The sequence below is a fragment of the Pleurodeles waltl genome, chromosome 9, assembly GCF_031143425.1.
Source record: "Pleurodeles waltl isolate 20211129_DDA chromosome 9, aPleWal1.hap1.20221129, whole genome shotgun sequence".
NCBI classification, from domain to species: Eukaryota; Metazoa; Chordata; class Amphibia; order Caudata; family Salamandridae; genus Pleurodeles; species Pleurodeles waltl.
Window position 1 is genome coordinate 756,294,843 of NC_090448.1, and position 21,372 is coordinate 756,316,214.

The 21,372-nt window shown below is 44.3% G+C and overlaps 1 protein-coding gene across 2 annotated transcripts in view; it reads right to left on the minus strand.

Moving 5' to 3' along the window:
* TMEM151A (transmembrane protein 151A) overlaps positions 1-9,009 on the minus strand; it is a 53,675-nt gene extending 44,666 nt beyond the window's left edge. For both annotated transcript variants that reach the window (XM_069207918.1, XM_069207919.1), the window contains exon 1: positions 8,314-9,009. In XM_069207918.1, the coding sequence (XP_069064019.1) occupies positions 8,314-8,373 (60 nt within the window). In that variant the 5' untranslated portion in view covers positions 8,374-9,009. The remainder of the gene's footprint in view (positions 1-8,313) is intronic.
* Between the last annotated feature and the right edge of the window lie 12,363 nt (positions 9,010-21,372).

Here is a 21,372-nt window from a genome sequence, read left to right on the forward strand (position 1 = left end):
TACCAGAACTCAATTTTTCCCTTCAGGATTTGCTTGTTCTACTGATTTTGTTCCACACACGGAATACTTTTTCACATGGGTGACTGTCTAATTTGAGTTCACGTAAGGGTTGTCATTTGGGATTCTCTCATATCCACTTCCAAGATCAAGTGATTGATTCTTTCCCTTGTTTGCAAGATAAATTTGCCAGGATTGTGGTTGGACGCATACCAAGAGGCCTCGATTTCCCACAGGCATTAAGGAATGGTCTTACAACTTACTCTGTCTTGGACAGTTGAATCTGATTATCATTGTTGGACATTAGATCGCCTTAGAGACAAAGTAATACCTCTGCCAGAGGGAATGATAGGGGACGGTATTGAGTTCTATGGGACACCATGTGCAATTTTTAGTCGAGCAACATATTCCATGTACAAGACAAACTATATGAACATTCATGCACACTCTTTCTGTGCTTTGCCTTTTGTTGTCAAATTTCCCAAAGGAATCTCAAGTGTATTTACCTAAGTATTATATGTTATGTAAAAATCCAAATTAAGGTTATTTTTGTTCACTTATTCCTGAGATTTTGTAACCAGGCTTTGGCTGTTGGAAAATTGTGTTTATATCCACTAGTGAACGTTGGATAGAATGTAGCTATGAGAATCGATATTTTGAATAAATGTTGGAATTTACTTAAAATGATGATCATCGTGCTTGTGATTCTTTCACTTGTGATTCAGTTTAATCTTACAATAATCCCTTTTTTGAGTTTTTAAAACTCTCTTCTGGTAAAATATTTTCTCCTGCATTGCTATGCCCGGCCTCCCAGGGGTCACTGGGTATCACCCCCCTTCTTGTACGTACCAGTCTTACGGCCAGATGTAGCAAAGGGTTTTACCCATTCTGGGTCTATGGGAAAATGTGTTCGTACATATGGCCCTTAGAGTCAATAAGAATCAACAAAATACCTTGCTTGAGGAATGCATAAGTCATTGAAAAAAGAGCAATCTACGACAGTGTTCATATTTATGTATCCCATGCCTGCCTGATGCATCACAAGAGAAGTTGAAATTATCACAGTGTAACCACTCTTGAATACGATTAAGAATAATCATAACTAGATATGTTGTACAAGAGATCAATCCAAAAAATGGGTCTTTATTTTAATGACTGATTTGATTTGGTTACTACCTAGAATGACTGACTGTTTTAAACGGAATATACTACTGTGCTGTGATTGCTTATCACGCAGCAATTGGTTCTGCTGGTTCACCGATGGTGCTTTCTCATTGATGGCACTTTCCTTAACGACTGTTGCGGGTAGTTGAAATGTGCATGTTCCTTGTCCATGTTGAATGACAATGTTCTGATGTTAAAGGGCAATTTTGTATAGTGCTCACGAAGGTCACTTAATGCCGATAAGGCATCAGCTTAAACTGAATTAAAGGTGGAAAAAGTTTGTTTTCACCTTCACTCTAAACTAAAAGAAAACACTAATGACTGCAGGAGAGAAGAGCCTGTTTCACTATCACATAAAATGGAAATTGCAGATCTCATAAAATACAAAAATAGTTGTTTCCTTCATTTCCTTAGCGATGACAACCGAACATAATAAATGAAAATAGTTATTATTATTGTTGGGGATTTATCCGTTATTATTCTACAGCAGGGTACTAGCAGCTCATCTCACCTGTAATTATTTTGAACAACGGGGTAGAGGGGCAACCCCAGTGAACCCACCACTACCTGATCGGCACAAACAGCTTTATAACTAGTTTCCTCCACCCTCAACTTTGGCCAAAGACTGGCTTCTTGAAAAATTTGAGAGCTGGTGGTCCTGATGGCATTCCACCAAAAAAGGAGCGGGGTAGAAAAAGAGCTCTGCTCCCAGAATTGGCTTTAAACATACATGGAGCTCCATGCCAGTGAGACTGGTGGATCGGAGAATTCTATTGGGAAGACTAGGGCAGGTCTGTTTGTACCAGAAAGAAGGGGCTGTCTTGGAAACACAGTAATGAATGTGAGAGAAAGATTCAAAAGTGACTCTGGATTGGATCGGAAGCCAATAGGAGTGGCGTAAGAGGTTACATGGCCTAGGGCTGCAAGCAGACTGAGGCCCTCATTCCAAGTTTGACCCCTGGTGCCGTCAGGACACTGCCGGCCGTATTCCGACTTCACCGCAGGGCCGGCGGGCGGAAACACACCCACCAGCCCTGCAGTGAAGAGGGCCTTAACATCGACCCCTGTTCGTAATCGAGCCGGCGCCAATGTGGCGGTGCAGCGGGTGCAGCAGCACCCGCCGCGCATTTCACTGCCTGTAATTCGGGCAGTGAAGTGTGCAACGGGGCTGTGTATGGGGTCCCCGGCACCCCTATTCCACCAGCTTTTCCACAGTGGTGTGAACCGACATGGAAAGGCTGGCGGAATGGAACTCGTAATCCAGCGGGCAGCGCTGCTTGCAGTGCTGCCCTGGCGGATTACAACAGCCAGAACCCCGAGGCTGGAGTCCATCTCTGGCGTGGCGGTATTCCCGCAGCGTTTCGGCAGCAGTTGGAATGTGGCAGATAGGACCGCCACTACCGCGTCGGTCCGATGGCCACCCTGGGTCTAGCAGTCTAAAGACCACCAGACTCGGAATGAGCAGTGTCTGGCAGGTTGATTTTTTATTTTGAAGATATTGGAGATACTGTAAAATATATTTATGAATGTATGCCTATACTAGATATTCTGTATTGCAATGGACAAGACTAATAGAGCTGTCAAACATACCTCAAAAGTTAAGAAAGAAAAAATCCTCTGGACTTTTCTTATCTGGAACATAAAAGACACAGTAACCACGTCCCTTTTGCAGCCCTCCACTGATCTAAATCAATTTTGAGTCCAACACAAACTCATTATTGTTGGCTTATGTTAAAAAAGTCATACGACCAAATGCAAGTGGCATGAGGCCTCACATAGATATTAAAAAGGTAGGGTGGCAGAGCAGAACCCTGGCAGATACCACACAGAATATTAGCAGTGGCTGAGCTGTGTGGCCCCAGAGTCACCCTTAGTTTACAGCCTAAAGGAGACGAGGAAAGCACTAATACGAGATCTGGCCGTTGAATGAGGGTTTTTTTCTTAGCTGGTTGGTGCCTTTGATGATGAATGGTCATTAAGTGGTGTTTTTCCACCAGATGGTGAAAAATGCTTTAAATGTTGTTAAGGTATATTCCAGTGTTTGACTATTAAATCCTGCTTGGTGAATTCTGGTTTTTGACTGATTATTGTAATTACAATTGTACAGATTTTTGCCCCCTGTAATGTTTGAATAGTGAATTCTTGTCATGTGATGCTGTTTTTTGATGGTGCATTTGTTGACTGAAAGATATTTAATGATTGGGCTGTGATTTGTAGACACTCAGTTTTTAGGGCATTCACCACTGCATAGTTGTTGTATATTGCTCCATTATGAGCTACACTTGAACATTTAGATCAATATTACTTATCTGAGAAAACCCGATCGTTTGACTATGTCTGATTGGTAATGCATGGATTATTAAAAATGTCTGGAGTTTTGGTTAATGTTCATTGGTGTTTGGCTAGTTGCATTACAGTACTTGTGTATTTGACCATACTTTGCCATTGGCTGAGGCTTGCCTATACAGACATTCCCAGCACAAGGAACTGTTTTGGTTTGTTTGTTCAGTATTATTTGGTTCTTTACTTGGTTTTGGGTTTTCTCGGTTATTACAACACAATTGCTTATCAAAAGCTGCTTTGTGTTTATTGTTTGAGAGATTAGTCCATTTATTTTCCACTTTATGTGCGGGCCACCATCATAGGCATTGGGAATGTTCAAGAAAAGATAAAAGAAGGAGCGACTGGTGGCAGACTGAAGAGAAGCTTTTGGTTAAGTTTGTAAACATTAGCAAAACCCTTTTGCTAATCTTTTCTTAGTGAGGTTATAATCTGAACTATAGTAAACAAGAGCCAGAGTGTGATTGACAGTAGGTAATATAGTCTTTGGGGAGAGGAGTGCTTTCTTTGATTGTAAGTCAAGGGTTGAAGACAATTCTCAGTCTTACAAAAAGTCTCAGTCTGCCCATAGTCTTCAGTCAAATGACTTCAATCGTGTATCTGTTTGGACAGATAACGTAATGCAGTCCAAGAAGTGGTTTTCTATAGTGTATTATTTACAGCAGATGAAATATCAATGTGACTGAGATTTTACTGGTGTCCAATCATGCATTTTACCTTCTTTGTGGTGGATAAAACATCTGTGCTGATATCAGGAGGGATACAAAATGCTGGTTCACCCTAGATAGATCATCCCATTTTTCTTACAAAGATGGTGGACAGACAGTGATGCTGCCTATATCTTAATGATGGAACACAAGAATGGACATTCTGAAGTGATTTAATTATATCCTCCAAAATCATATAGTGGTAATAAAAATCACTGGAACCTTTCTCTCTACAAAAAATCTTTATTCAAATTATTTGCACTGTAAATGTTGCGGTTGTGTTTGGCAGCGAAATCGCAAAAAAACTAACTTTGCTGTCAAACATCATCACTGTGAGCAAGGAGTGAGTGGAGTTTTTTCTCGTCTTTTGTATATGCCCAGCACAAAGACATAGATAATTAAGTAGCCTGTAAACGGGCAGAAATAGCACTCACTGGAGAGGCCAAAATGGTGCGCCTCTATGTTGAGTCTAAGACCCACAGGTATACAGTAAAGGATAGAAAATTCAGAAGCAGGGAGAATGCCACCTGGTGAAAGTGGAGGTGATTCAAAGCAGGAAACAAGTGCTTGCTGTGGAGCGGTGGAGGAAGGATGGGACCAGGGAATCTCCCACTGTGAAAGCTTGAGGAGAGGCAAATAACACAATACAATAGGAAAGGATGGAAATAAATACAAAAGAAGCCTGCATATAACTTCAAAGAAATCATTTGAATTGAAAAAATACCCAAATCAAGTCAGTTATGGGACTGTGAAATATTTACTAGTCTATGAAGTAGGAGAAATACATGTGCATTTGTTATTTATAGTTAAATTAACATGTGAAACCAGTGAAACACATACTGTTAGTGTTTATTGTGTGAATGAGCTCAGAATAGGCACACGTCTAATTAAATGTTTTCCACTGACATTTTAGATTGGAACTATATCTTGAATGTAAAGTTTTGCTACCACCATGAAATGGCTGGCGGAGAACAAGGTTGTAATCCCTAGGGCAGCACTGCTTGCAGCGCTGCCTTGGCAGATTAGGACTGCCACCTACTGCCAGACCGCCAGGATCCCTGATCCTGGCAGAGCTGGTGATCCCCTTGCGGCCCGACTCTCACAGTTGAAATATGGCACTCGGACTACTGCATTTGCGGCGGTCCGACCAGCATCTACGGGTCTGGCCCCCAGATTAGTGACCGCCAGACTCGTAATAAGGGCCTTAGTGTTGATGAGTCTTTTTTTATTTTGACGATGTAGGATACCCAAAAAGTGGTGGAGTTCCTGTCATGCTATTTAGGCTGTACAGATGTCCATGCACTCTAAATACAGCGGACAGGACATCCGCTACTTTTCAGCGGATGTCGCACATCTGCAAAACTTTTAAATCATTTTAGAGGAGATGGGCCTGTACGTCGGAGTAATGTAGGGCAAATACTGTTGTGGGAGATAAGATATGTGTATGCAGAAAAACGTTCCCATGTCAGGCCATCCATCTTGTAAAAAATGTGTAACTTGAACTGTAACTATGTGACGTTGCCGATAGCAAGGAAGGTGAGCGCAACCTTAGTTTGCTCTTTTGTGTAAAATCTAATCGTGTAGGATGTGTATAAGGACAGGTTTGCTGCTTGAAGCCTGAGCCTGTAACAGTCGTATAAGCTCAGGGATAGTTCTGAGCTTGTAGATGGATAGCTCTGACATCACAGATATGAACATGTAAATTCTGTGTACCCAAAAGGATACATTTTCTACCAAGACACTGTTCCTTTAAGATTTGTCTAACCTAAGAGACTGCCCTGTTGTCTTAGCCTGTAAAATATGCATAGCCTAGGGGACAGGACTGATGCCTGAGCCCCACGTACCCAGGTTCCTGGAGCTTGAGTATGTAACCTCTATGTAACATGAGAACTAACTCCGCTGCCTAAAGCCTGAGACAGTAAGAAGGGTGCAAACTGCCATTTGTATCCCTCAGAAGGTTCGGACAGCCACCAATACGGCCTTGATAAAGTCAATAGGAGGTACGTATCCGTGTATGTCTGTGGGCGGTTTGTGACAATAGGAGTGTGCTAATAGTGTGCCTGTGGAGGCAGACGACCCGTGGGAATATATACATATATTAGTCCCACAAATATTTAAAATGATATTGCTTACATTCAAGTCATCCAAGTTTTGGCAATCCTGTATCTTCTTAGTCATGTAAATAAGGCACGTAATTGTATTCCGTGGATTGTGAAATTGTGGGGTTATTGGAATCCTATTACATTTCCCTGCGTTGTGGCAGAGGGCGGCCTGTCAGAGTAGGGCTAGGCCTCGTGCCCCCCTCCCTGGGGACAGGCTTTATAGTGCTCGCGGTGACAGACGTGTTCCCCATTCATCGCCGCGGAGAGGAGGGGAGGGGAGAGGGCACCAGCTGGAGGGTGAGGGGAGCGGAGCAGGCGCGTGAAAGGCCGGGCGGGGAACATAAATATAAACAATGGAGGTTCCGGCTGCCCGCACCAGCCCTCCACGAGCCCCCAGAGGCCTGTGCACTTCAGCAAGTGCAGTCCGTGGCATTACCTCTCTCCCCGCTCCTCTCACTTGCTCAGCTCCCCTTGCTTCCTCTTTTTATCCATGTTTTGTTGGATCTCTTTCAGCCTTCCTTTTCTCCTGCTCTTCCTCTGTCTGATTCTCTCAAATCTCTCTCCTCCAGTCTTGAACTTCCCACTCACATATGGACTCTTCGTGTAACTCTCTTCCTTCACTACCCGCCCCCTCCCTTACTTGCTCCTTGCTCCACACCCCTGAAGTTCAGCCTTGTTCCCTCAATGCCATTTTTCCTCCCTCGTGGCCTCCGAACTCTTTCATTCACTGCTGCTTTATTCCTGCCTACCCCTCCGCTCTCCAGCTCCAAAGCTTACTTCCCTCCTAAGTTCCGCCAGCCCGTCTCTCCCTTCCCCACCATTGCTACATCCATCCCTCTCTGCCTCCTTTCATCTCCTTCTCTCTCCCTCCCTCTCTCTTTTGGTCTCTCTCTCCCTCTTGTCTCTGCTCCCCCGTCTCTCTTTTCATACATCGCCCACCTGCTCCCCGCCCTCCCCCATCTCAGACACCTCCACCCACCGATCCTTCCCTGTAAAAGAAGCAAAGCCACCCCCAGGCCCCACCTCGCTCTCCCACCATCCCTGCAGACAGATGGTCGCTGGCTCTCCGCTCCCTTTACCCAATCCGCCCGGTGTGGGGGCCCGGGCGGCGCTGCATTGCAGATGGGGCTCGGCGTCTGCTCGGAGAGCAGAGAGGGCCCAGGGACAGGGTACCGCGGGACCTGTGGGCGGCGGAGTCAAAGGGTCCAGGAGCCCAAGGCCACTTGCAGTGTGGATCAAAGGCGTGGAAACTGAAGGACCCAGTGTAGGGCGGGTGAACATTGGGAGGTTTCACCTATGCCGCGAGCTCGGAACAATCCCTCGACCTCACGATTTACTGAATCGCGTGACCTCCCAAATGTTTATTATTGCAGGTCACAGGTTCACCCGGGGAGACATCGGGACTACTGCTTTAAAGCTGATGGGATTAGAATTGACCCCTCTTTTCTACCGTTGACCTCCCACCCCCTCCGAACAGAACCTTGCACCCAACATGGAGAACGCGTCCAAACCACACCACCGCCCTTTTCCCAAAAGCTGCATGTGAACGAACGTGCCCAGCTCTGCTTGGATCGTCCCTAAAGATGGCGCCAGGACGTGAGGTAGGGTGGGTAACGTTAGAGAGCGGGGGGAGAGCCTGGAGAGAGAGGAGGTAGGTCTGTACATCTCCATCAGATGCCAGCACGACCAGCAATGATCCTTCAGCAAAGGCCGAGTAGACAAAAGGCTCTAGTCATGGGAAGAGAGTACAGAGGGATATCTCCTTTAGTAAATGCATGACATCACCATGTTCACATCTTTCCCCCTCCCTCCTTCCTCTACCACCAACTCCCTCTTTTCCATTGGGTCTTATCTATTTACAAACAAATGTCAATCTCCTTAGAGCTGAGAGTACACCTTGGCAAAATTTGACCTAAAATTGTTAAAGAATGACTTGCCCCAGCTTTGTTGGTGATGAGGCAGAAGGGCCTCTCTCACTTACCACCCCCAGGACCCCCTCTTACCTCTTCTCGGCCTTCTTGATTGAGTGTAGGCACTTCACCATTCGCCACTAAACCACGCATGATTCCTTGGAGCCTTCTGGGATGAGGCACCAGTGAGAAAGTCGGAGGCGGTGGCCGCCGGGCAAGTGAGCGGGCATTTTAAGGTGGGAGTGCCTGAGGTGAAGGATGATGGGACCCAGACCTCCTTATGCTTCTTTCTCAGTCTCACTGTCTGCTGCACTGGTATCCAGCCACCCAGGGCAGACTCTCTCAGTGCTGCCTCCGGCCTGCTGCCCCATGCCGGTTGCAGTAGTCACCCCATCCTCCTCTGTGAGCGCCATTACCCACCGCTGCATCTCAGATGATGTCTGCAGGGAATGTAGGGGGCATGGAAACAAATTAATGAAAAATCACAATATAATAATAGCAGGCCCCCGCCACTGTACTCCGCTCTGGCGCCGGATGTGTCCCTTGGGTTGGAACCAGTTCAGCCTGCTTAGTCAGTCCGGTGTCCACCGTGCGATTTCAGCTCGCCTTATGTGTCGATTCCCTCTTCTGTTCTTCCAGCAAGAACGCCCATCACACCCCCGTCACTGCCTCCTCCTCCTCCATCCACACACACCTCCCCATTTGCCGTACTCCAGGTATCCACACAATTGCGTTATGCACTGAGCATCTCCCTCATTCCCTGCCTCTCCTGTCTGCCATCAACCACTCAAAGACTGGTCCCCTCCTTCCTTTCAGATAAAAGATCGTGAATAATTCATGGGTACCAGCCCCCCTCTACCCCTCCTCTCCTGCAATTCTATGATCAGGTCTCTCAGTCAATACGTGGGAACCTCCTCCCCCACCACCACCAGCAAGCCTAGCATTGAAAGGCTCCACATTGGCAGCGATCGCAAGACAAATATGCTTCTCGCTGGCTTGCACCACAAATCGTGAGCGGATGAAGGCTGTTAAAATATGTTCCTAAGAGCAAAAGGAAGTATCTGCAATGTAATTATTCAGGTGATCCTTTTTCTATAGGCCAGTCCCATCTACAGGGTGTTTATTGTTCTTTCTTATTATCATCCTTCAATTTACTTCCTTCAGTGCCTGACTGTAGTTGAGTATAGTTACAGTGCTCTCTGGTTTCTATTTTGGAATATCATCTACAGAAATATTGTCTGACATAAATATAATTTCCCAAATATTGTTTACAAAAATACTGTCCTATTGGGTGTGGATTTTCCATTATTAAGTTCAATTAGGCAATCTTTTTTTTTATTTCTATTTAGGGCAGAGTATTCATGTAAGTCAATATTCATAAAATAGTGTTCCATGACATTCTGAAAGCACTGTTCATATATTTTTGCACTAGAGGCAATCTCCTTGGCTGGTCTTCAAGCTCAACATTCCTGACCATTATCCTTGGTAATAATATTAAGAGTTCTCAGATATCTCCCAAATACAAATGTCAAAGACCATGATCCAAAGCTCCTTGAAAGGGATACTTCCATATGTTTTTTTGCATTAAACCCTCCTCTTTGACCTGAAACCGCATTGAAATGCCCAAAGAGAGCTTCAAACCACCATGAAATGCATATAACATGCCCCTAAACGGTCCCTCACTTTAAATCTCAGATGTCTGCGGGCATCAAATCTCACTGAGCCAAACCTCCTTGAAATGCACATAAGAAGGTCCCAAAATGTCACCAGGCCTGAATCCCATTGACACTAGTGTTATATGTCATTGTCCCTGGCAAGAAACCTCTCGAAAGTGCATACAGCACGCTACTATGTGTTACAGTCACAAATATGATGGTCCCGCAACCTCTTCAAAGTGGTGGAAATGAGCCCCACATGCACCCAAAACATCTGCTTTAACCGTGAGAAGTTTAGTTTGTCAGCCTTCACCAGGAGCGCTCTGATAGCAGGCAGTGTGGGAGGGAATGCTTGGTTGCAGCAGCCCATCAGAAATGTGCAACTCAAGCCTTAGACAAGGTAATGGACTTGATTTTTGTGGGAGCTGTTAAAGGTATGCTGATGTGAGGAGTAAGGTCAAGGGCATCAGTTGAATGGGTCTGACTGTGGCTGGTCTGATGCTCTGTCCGAATGACCTCTAGTGAGTCCTGTTTCCGCACATCCGAAAGTAACCCCATCTTTTAAGCTTGTTCTCAATGTGACCTTTGGGGAGGCATCTCCGCTCCCCGGGCCTTTTTTGTTAACTCCAACCACTCTCCACGACTTAATGCAAATTCACTCAGGTCCCTATTCCTCCATCTGTTTCTCGGTCTAACCCTCTCTTTCTGGGTTATTCCTGGCAAACCACTTCACCTTCATGTACTGACTTTGCCACTGACATGCAGTATAACTCCAACTGACTGACTGTTCCATTCACCTTAATCCGGCTCAGCCTAAAAAACAGACTCACTCTGGCTCACTTTAAGTGCAGCGCCACTTTCATTGCGCCCCTTAGCCCCCCCTAATGCCACCATGGTGTGCCGTATCTAAGATATGGCGCAGCATGGTGGTGGTTAGAGAAACTAACATCAACATTTTTTAACCTAATTTGGAGCATTGCAGGATTAGCATCAACTTTTTAACGCTAATCTTGCAAAGCCCATCGAGGTCCATTGAAAACAAGGATTTCCCTCAGTTTAACGCAGCTGTGTTCAGACGTTTTGATCTTAAGCAGCTGTGATCAGACATTAAAAGTGCTGAAAAAATGATGCAAAGAAATCTCTTTTATTTTTTTGCTTCATTTTTACAGCCCCCTAGTGGGGGAACACACCCTTTGCATACATTATGCCTGACGCAGACATACTGTAGGGCAAAGGGTTACAAAGTGGCTCAATGCATGCATTACCCCACTTTGTAAATCTGGTGCAGCGATTTTAGCCTCTTTGGGCCACATTAGCATAAAAAATGACACTAATGTGGTGCAAGGAGGCACTAGGGGCTCTTAAATCAGACCCTAAGTTTAAGGGCCTTTGTCTATCCTCGGCTCTTCATTTTAACATCTATAACTGGAGGTGAGTCTCTTAACCTGCTGTGGGTCTCCTTTACATGGCCTAAGACACAAACTCTCCTTTTAGCCTTATTTTTTAAAAGTGTCCAGTCCTCCAACGCCCAGTGGGCTTCTAAGCACTTGCCTGGGATCAAACTGAACAAGCTTTCAAGAAAGACGAAAAACAGCGTCTTTCGTTAGATTGCTTGTCATGGAGGTAATGACTGTGATCCCTGGCCAATCGACAGTTTTTGGTTCACAATATGGAATCTGTAATGTACAATGATTTCCACATTATCATCCTCAGAAGGATGGAAGGCAGAGTTAACCCTGCCGAAATTCGATCAAACGCTATCTGACGACATCTGACCCACTGATGAGCAGCAAGCTCTGGGAGAATGCCTGAGCTGGGTTGGGTGCTTCGAAGCCCCCGTCACGGATGGCGGGGCATATCTTGATCTCGGAGGAATAAGGCTTGGATTGGAGGGCTTGGCCGATACCCTAGTATCTAGCCAGAGAAGAGCTATTTTGCTGACATTACGGCGCTTTAAGGGCTGCTGTCCATTATGCTGAAAGCTTAGTTTTAGCGAGCAGCAGTATGGGCTGCTGTCCAGGGTCCTGAACTCTGCTCGTAGTACTGTCATATTGGCATGGGCAAGCAAGGGTCGTTGCCCAGAGTGGTGAACTCTGCGGTGCTTCAAACTCTCTGCATTAGGATCGAGAAGGCAGGGCCAGAGCCTAGAGTGCTAATGTTTGAGCTAAAGCCCCCCGTGCTTAATCCCCAGCATTTGCGTTGCCAGAGGTCACTGTCCAGGGCGTTTAACCCTCAACATTAGCCTGTGCAGTCAAGGGCCACTGCCCATGAACTTTCTGCCACAATGCAGGCCGCTTTCTGAACTTTAATCATCTGATGATGACTGTGCACCTTGCCGAATGCTCGGCAACAGCAAGGGTCGCTGTCCGTGATTCTGAACCTTAACCCCAATAAGCGTCTTCTAGGGTTCTGAACTCTGAGCATCAATAACGCAACCATAAATGTTCAACACTAGCAAACACCGTTGTCCATGGTGCTGAACCCGTAACTGTTTACGGTGCTGAACAAGTGGCGCCAGCAGGGGTCGCTCTCTGAGTTGGCGAAGTTTCATGCACTTCTCTCCTGTGTTTTGAAGTGTTAGCACAAGCGAGGACTTATGGTGATATTGTTAAACTGTTAGCACTTCAAATGACCTTTACAAATTGCGATGAGCAAGAGCATACATAGTCTGCTGCCCTGGAACAGAACGTCTGTCAAACACAATTTAGGACTGTGTTACTGTTGTGATAGAAGATGTAATCCCCTACACTCTGCAACCATCACAATGGAGTCATTCCTATGAGTCTTTTAAAAATGCGGACACTGACCCTCACCTACACTAGGGGGCGTGCTTCATCTTGGGGGTCACTACAAGTCTGCAACCAACCTTTTTGCTAGGTGAGCTCACCTTGCGCTTTTATTTTGAGGTTCTGAGAAAATATGTATCCTAAACGAGTGTCAGGGAATACAATTGTATTAAGAAGTAGAAATCCTGATTTTATTAGCCTCTTTTACATTGACTTAAGATTAAAAACAAAACTGGAAAGAGTGTCTCCTTATTTAGGAACTCACCCTTTTCACTAGCGTGAAGTTCGATATGTTTCTGCTCTGAATAGACTTCCTTCACGGTCATTGGGCATTCTTCAGGACCACGAGGACCCGTTAGCTCTGGCTAATTTCTTTTTCCTTGATGAGTGTTGAGCATAGTGGTGTGGTAATAAGAAGTTTAAACAATGTACAAGGAGACCACAGGAATCATCAAGTCTTTAGAATAGTATCATTTAGAGAACAATCAGACGACAATATTAAACTTGAAAATCCAAGTGGTAGAGTAATTTTGCATTCCATCGCCCAACCAGAAGTCAGAGTAGCTACTTCTGATGTTAGAGACTCGAATGAACATTACAACCCATAAACACATATTGCAAGCTGTGTAGCACAACCGTGAAAAAGGTCTCTCTAATGGTACATGTCCTGATAAGGCTCACCTAAGCTTTTAGTACATTTCCCCCAAGCGACTTGGTAAAGACAAGCTTTGTTCGATATGACTTGACAGTGCAGTTCTCTGCAGATCTATTCCAATTCTTTAAAATATACTTAGAGTGGGCTTTGGCTCCGTCTAGAGGAGCATGACTCTTTCACCTCATGAGTTTGGGTGTTTGTTATATCATTCCATTTCCTATAGAGTTCTTACACTACAATGCTCGATGGTCTGTTTTTAATCTCAAAAGCACACAGAATCACAACCTATTAAATTATTTGCTCACAGATGCATTGTGTACTGAAAAAGCATTTGTTTCTTATGTTTTTTTACTACAGCAGCATTTTAAAATTATTTTATTTATAAGTTGAATTCTATTGGCCAGACCTATTGGCTTTGCCAATTCCTGTTTTTAATATATTGTAACTCAAACGTTCAGTACTATAGACAACAGGTTGACTCTGTCCTCCCAGTTGCCGAACATTCGGCACCATTGATAGTTCGTTCGTTAAACTTTATTTCGGCAAATATTGCCATAAAAGTCAAGACAAGAGATAAATACAACATACATATATACATTTCACAAAAATATAAGATACAATACATACAATTGGCAAGAAATATATGGATGTCTCCATGATTAAGCAGTACTGCATATAAAAATATAAATAACAATTTATAAATTAATTAAAAGCCAGAACTAAAAAATTAAATAACTTGGATCGAAGAAACAGTGCATCATATACCTTTACAAGGAAGGGAAAGAGCGGGCCACCTGACAAAATATTACAGATTGTGACCAAGTCGTTTTCTGATAAGGTACACATTAAATAAAAATCTACTCGTGCCAAACACCACTAATTGTGAAGTATTAGACTGAAATATGCGCTCTGCTTCTTTGTAGGATCTAACCCCCACCATTGATAGTGATGCTAAGAGTTCAGAACCCTGGCCAGAGGTCCCTCCTTGCCAGTGCTGAAAGTTCAGGTCTTGGGGCAGAAAGTTGAGCCCCAAGAGCAGTGGTCCCTACTTCCTCATGCTAATATGGAGGATTAACACCCATGGAAGATGCGTTCGCATTAGACTATCCGACTCTGTTAATCCTCTCACACACCTTTATGTCATTTCGAGAACACTTGTCCCCAACACTTGACCACTGCCCATGGTTCTGAAATTTGAGCAGCGCTGCCCCTTACCGGGTAAGACTACCACTATCTTTGCTATTAAATGTTGAGCACCAACAACAATCACTATTTAGGGTTCTGAACTTTATTGGTGCTGAAAGACTATTCCCTTTTGTGCTGAACATTCAGTAGAGGCAGGACCGGCCATGCCCGCCTGTCTACTGGGATGGACGTTTATTAAAATGTCCGATGTCCATGGTTTTGAACATTGGCCACACCTAAGACACTATTATGGCTATGTTGCTCGAATGCTCAGCATCTGCGGTGCTGAACATTTACTGCGTGAACCACTGTGGTTCCCTACGTTCTGAAGTTTGCACACCCATAATGTTCACTATCCATGTGTCAAATGTTGAGCATTAGCAAAGATAAGCAAGGATAACTCTGTGCAGCTAAAGTTTTGAATGAACGCTGTGCCTGTTGACACTGATGAACATTCAACATCAAGAGGCTGCTATCTGCGGTGCCACATTTTGAGCACCATTGTGCTGCACTTGAAGGACCCACCAGAACTGTTGTATATGATGATGCTATATAGCACTGGTAGGAATGCCAATTGTTGAGGGTGATAAACCTTTATCCGAAGCACCATTATCCTCAGATTCAAACCTTAGACAGATAGCCTGCTGTCTCAAGTGAAGTGAAGTATTTTTGGGGAATATGCAAACAGGGCTTCGAGCTCATATTATTCCACATTGTGGCCCTTAAATTATGAGCAACATGTAAAACACATGCAGTAGGTTCCTATCATCCTTGGTGTGGTGACATCCAACAAAGAAGATGGGTCCTGTACAAAGCAAAGTAGCGATTTATTCTTGCATATCATGAAAATCACTAAAGAGCAAACTCATCAGGATATACATAAACTAAAATATAAGAACATTCCTATACTGAAAAATTGTGATACACTGTCAGGAAAAAAACACAGCAATCGCGTCAAAATTCATCTGTTTCTACACTGCAAGTTACTGAGGTAGTCAAGTAACAACTGCTGTTGGATGAACCTCATTATCGTCATTCATTATGGTCGATCTTCTGCTTTTCGATGACATTGTTTCCCCATGTAATTTTTATGACCAATATTAGTAGGTATTTCCACATCACATAGCTCCCCCATTAGGTTATTCCTTATCGCCCTGTAGAGGATGATTACCTTTTTCCAGTCATGCAGATTCCTGCAAAATGCAACCAATAAATTACAGATGGTCGGAAGCTTATTTCCATATTTAACAGAACTTAGCGAAAAAGATCCTGCATGTGATTCAATGGAACCTTCTGCCTGATCCAATCCTTAAAGCCCCTCACAAAGGAAAAAATACACCGAATTATATCCCCACTATGTGTGCCAAAATGAATGTTTTTCCGGTTCCTTTACTCCCCTGGGGTACATCTCAGAAAGCCAAAACTGCCATTTCTGAGGGATGTCAAAACTATGAAGAAGGAACTGTGAACATGTCACGGAAGTAGGAATCCTGTTGCATATCACATCCGAGACATTCAGAGCTAGGTTTTATTACAATATCTGTTGCCCAGTTGCTACTAAGGCCTTCATTTTTGAAGTTGCATATGGCTGGGTCCAAACTGGGGTGGCATGGTGAGCAAAAGAACAATGGATTAAACCCAGATCTGTGACTGGGGGTGAGTGTTTGCATTGTCAGCACTCCGTCCATCATCTTTTTGTATTGCTAAAGTTGCCCTAAGTGGGAAGGGTATGCCCAGACGTGGGTCCCTTGCTCACTGTGCCACTGGAATCAAGCTAGCCTGGCTGAAGAAGGGTGATACCCTGAAACCGGTCCCAGGATGCTTGTTTCCGGTCCAGGGAGGACCTGGCCTGGCAGTTCGGGCTGGACTGTTCCCATGAGGAACAGGGTCAAGACTGATTTGCATATGGCTGGGTCCAAACTGGGATGCATGGTGAGCAAAAGAACAATGGATTAAACCCAGATCTGTGACTGGGGGTGAGTGTTTGCATTGTCAGCACTCCGTCAATCATCTGTTTGTATTGCTAAAGTTGCCCTAAGTGGGAAGGGTATGCCCAGACGTGGGTCCCTTGCTCACTGTGCTACTGGAATCAAGCTAGCCTGGCTGAAGAAGGGTGATACCCTGAAACTGGTCCCAGGATGCTTGTTTCCGGTCCAGGCAGGACCTGGCCTGGCAGTTCGGGATGGACTGTTCCCATGAGGAACAGGGTCAAGACTGATTTGCATATGGCTGGGTCTAAACTGGGGTGGCATGGTGAGCAAAAGAACAATGGATTAAACCCAGATCTGTGACTGGGGGTGAGTGTTTGCATTGTCAGCACTCAAAAATCACATTTCGGCCTATATTTAAACTTTTTCACACAAAACTGCGTTGTTTACAGCGGGCTAGCGCCATTCCAGAGCACCAGCCGGGGCGCCATATTAGTGTAACCAGCCAAGCGTAATTTCTCAATGCAAAACCTTCCATACCACATGACTCCTGTCTTAGAAAAGACAGGAGTCATGCCAACCACCCCAATGGCCATCCCAGGGGACAAGGGTCCCCTGGGCTTGGCCATTGCACCCAGTGCCAAATGGCATTTTTAAAAATTAAACCAAATACTTACCTCTACTTACCTGGGATGGTGTCCCCCATCCTCTGCTGTCCCTCTGATGTGGGTGGGGTGTCCTGGGGCCTGGGGAGGGCACTCGTGGGCTTATTCCATGGTGGAACACCATGGGAATAGGCCTACAGGTCCCCTAACGCCTGCCCTGACCCAGGCGTTAAATAATGGCGCTAAGCAAGCTTAGTGCCAATATTTAGACCTGCCTCCCTCCTGTGCACCATTTTGTACGGGAGGATAAATAAGGCGCTAGGGCCTTAGAGTGATTTTTTGCCTGGGAACACCTATCTTGCATCTCATTGACACAAGGTAGTTACCCGCTAGCAAAAAATGACTTTAACGCCAATATTTTGACGCTAGACTAGTCTAGCGTCAAAATATAAATATGGAGTTAGGTTTGCACTGAATTAGCGTAAAAAAAAAAAACACGGATTCAGCGCAAACAGAGTATAAATCTGTGCCCTGGTATTTCCCATACCACTGCCCATAACCATACCCAAATACTGCCACCTTAGAAAGACGGCCGAAATTGCAACCCTAATATCCACTAGAATTTCCTACAAAACCACAATTAATCTACTTACTTTGGGATGTCTATTTAAGGCTTCCTAAAAACTAATTAGTATTCAAAGCATCTTTCTCAACTACTGCATGTTGCCTACAATTGGGAATGGGAAGAACAATTTTCTTATACTTTGCTGGTTGAATGGGTAAAGCAGAAGCTGGGTCCACCAAAAGGGACATTTTAGCGCAGTGGTGATGCAGAAACCTTCATGGTGTTCCAGAGTGTAGTAGGCAAAACAGTCTTACAGTGTTTTCGGTATGCCCATTGGTTTGAATGTCTCAGACAATCTGATTGGTCAGATCTTTTGAGGCTACAGACTGGTGTTTGTCGAAAGCATCTGGCTCTGGCATTTGTAAGGAAGGTTCTCCAATCATTTGAGATGAAATATAGCATGTCTGCCTGTCACTTGTATGGTCTATACCAGAACGTTTCTTGCTACAAACACAGAAGGGATTTACTTGTCATGCGTAAACTTGTCCATGGATGAGAGGAATGATGTGCCGTAAAAAGCAGTCAGCAAAGAAGCAGGCAACATGACTTAAGAAGGCTTCAGGTTCTCTTTCATCATATTACCCCTCTCTTCCCATTCTGTGTTCCCTTTTTGTACTTTACTTCATTCCCTTAATTTTCCCCTTTTTTCATGTATCTTCCTGTAGGAAAGTACCATGTTCCTTGCCTTGTTACCCCCAATTTTACCTGTATGTCAGTATGTTTTTGCCTGTCTCACTGGGATCCTTCTGGTCAGGACCCCAGTGCTCATAATTTATGGCCTAATGTGTACGCCTGTGTAGTGCCTAACTGTGTCACTGAGGCTCTGCTAGCCAGAACCTCATTGCTTATGCTCTCTCTGCTTTTAAATTTGTCACTGTAGGCCAGTGACTTCATTTACCAATTTTAATTGGCATACTGGACCCCCCCTTATAAGTCCCTAGTATATGGAAACTAGGGACCCAGGGCTTTGGGGTTCCAGGAGATCCATATGGACTGCAACATTTCTTTTTCCACCCATAGGGAGCTCAGACAAACTCTTACACAGGACTGCCATTGCAGCCTGCGTGAAATAAGGCACACGTTATTTCACAGCCATTTTCTCTGCACTTGAGTAACTTATAGGTCACCTATATGTCTAACCTTCACTTGCTGAAGGTTATGTGCAAAGTTACTAAGTGTGAGGGCACCCTTGCACTAGCACAGGTGCCCCCACATAGTTCAGGGCCATTTCCCCGGACCTTGTGAGTGCGGGGACACCATTACACACGTGCACTACATATAGGTCAATACCTATATGTAGCTTCACAATGGTAACTCAGAATATGGCCATGTAACATGTCTAAGATCATGGAATTGTCCCTCCATTCCAAATCTGGTATTGGGGAGCCAATTCCATGCATCATGGGGGCTCCACCATGGACCCCCAGTACTGCCCAACCAGCTCTCTGAGGCTTGCACTGCAGCTACAGTTGCTGCCACCTCACAGACAGGGTTCTGCCCTCCTTGGGTCTGGGCAGCCCAGTCACGAGGTGTAGTGTGTCCTAAGGAACCTTGCAGCACTTTCTTCGTATATGGTTTGTGTTGCCCCTAGACCTATTTTTTCCGATTGCATTCTATAGCATTTCCTATTGTTTGCATTGTTCCATGACTATTTTCTTGTAAAATGTTGGTGTCGTGTACATATTGTGTATAATACTTACCTCCAGAAGGAGTATTGTCTCCAAGATATGTTTAGTACTGAGTCACCCAAATAAATACCTTTATTTTTGGTAATACTGAGTATTGTCTTTACTTGTGTATAAGTACTCTGTAACTATAGGTGGTATTGCATGAGCTTTGTATGTTTCCTAATTCAGCCTAAGCTGCTCTGCTAAAGCTACCTTTATTAGCCTATGCTGCTAGAACACTACTACATTTCACTAATAAGGGATAACTGGACCTGGTATAAGGTGTAAGTACCCAAGGTACCCACTACAAATCAGGCTAGCCTCCTACACTTCCATCTTTGTAACCTCTTCCCAATGGAAACATTTGTTTTAGCCTCTTTGGTAACGCTTTTTGCCTATCTCATTCTGTTTCCTTTTTGTTTTGCTTTCTTTTTCCTTCTGTAGAACTAACCCTGCAGTTAGCGTCAGTGACAAAGGACACTACCCAGGCTTTACTAGAGCTTGAACATAACCAGAAAGAATATGTGACAGAACAACTAGGTCCTAAACAACTATAGCCTAAACCACTACTGCTAAACAACTAAAAAGTGTCTACAACTAAGTACTGAACAACTACTGTCTGAACAACTACTGTGTCTGAATAACAATTGCCTGAACAACTAATATATATATATATTCTAAACAACTAATAAACCATAAAAACCAAAAGGAAAACCTTACCTTAAAATTAGTTGTTCAGGCAATTGTTATTCAGACACAGTAGTTGTTCAGACAGTAGTTGTTCAGTACTTAGTTGTAGAGACTTTTTAGATGTTTAGCAGTAGTGGTTCAGGCAAGTAGTGGTTTAGACCTAGTTGTTCAGGATGTTTCCCAACCAGAAAGGCAGTGACGACATAAGTGGCTGGCAGTCAACGCTGACATCATCGAGACACAAGAGTCACTTGGAGAGGAGACGTGCTGCATCAGCCACCAAGGATAAACCAGGACATCTGAAGTTTTGCAGCAATTATACCTCCAACAGCACCACCATCACCTGGGTCAGTAACGCCACCACCTAGAGTCACAGCTGGAGGAGATGCAGCAGAATATTGTCATTCTTTGTAGAAATAGAAGTCCTTCACTTAGCAAATGGGAGTGCTGGAGAAGGACGTGCCCACCGTGACCTACAACCAGCACAGTAAATTTGTCAAAAGCTGTTAGGGTCGGACTGGCCTATAGAACAGTCAGACAGTGTATGATGGGCTGGTCTGACAGTGTGAAGGGTGTTTTTTTTTTAGCAGTTGTAGGCCTATTGTATCCCCAGGCGGGCCTGTTTTTCCAGTCGATTTCCCTTATAATGCCACTTTTTTTGGCTATGTGCTTCGCTAATGGTGGTGGTGCTTTTAATTTGGTGCCTGGATGTATTTTTAGTCCGAGCTCAACCCTGGTGACCCAGCGTAACATTTTGTAGTACTCCAGCCCTTATCATAAACATGGAAATGCAGCATGACATTACCCCATGTCCGATCAGCTACGTAGCTGTCCACTACAGTCCTGATTCAAACCCCACTCAAAGGCACAAAAAGTAGGCAAAACTGCTCGTTGGTGCAGTAAAATATATTATTTAATGTCTTTGGGAATAATTACATCATTCGCTTCACAAGACAGTGTTAGTTATAATGGTGATTGACTATTGTCTTTCCTGAACATCAAGGGGCAAGAGAGCAGTGGTTTACAATCATACCTACATGCAGTCACAGAGTGTACTCTATCATAATGTTGATTTTTTTTTCATTTCAACCTGCACTTACATAGTTTGCATGTTATCAGTACCAACATATTGTCAAGGTGAGTAGGAGTGGAGTTAAATTAGTACATAGACACGTTTAGAGCACCAGACCATAAGATGGGTAGGTAAAACTGAAACTGAATGAAGTAAGTAAATGTTATATTATAAATACGGTTTATTTCAGCAGATTCTATAACTATCTTTGACTATGGCCAACTGCAAAGAAATATGGGCAGTCAAATTTGACCTGTGGGATACTGTAAGATACTTTTACATGC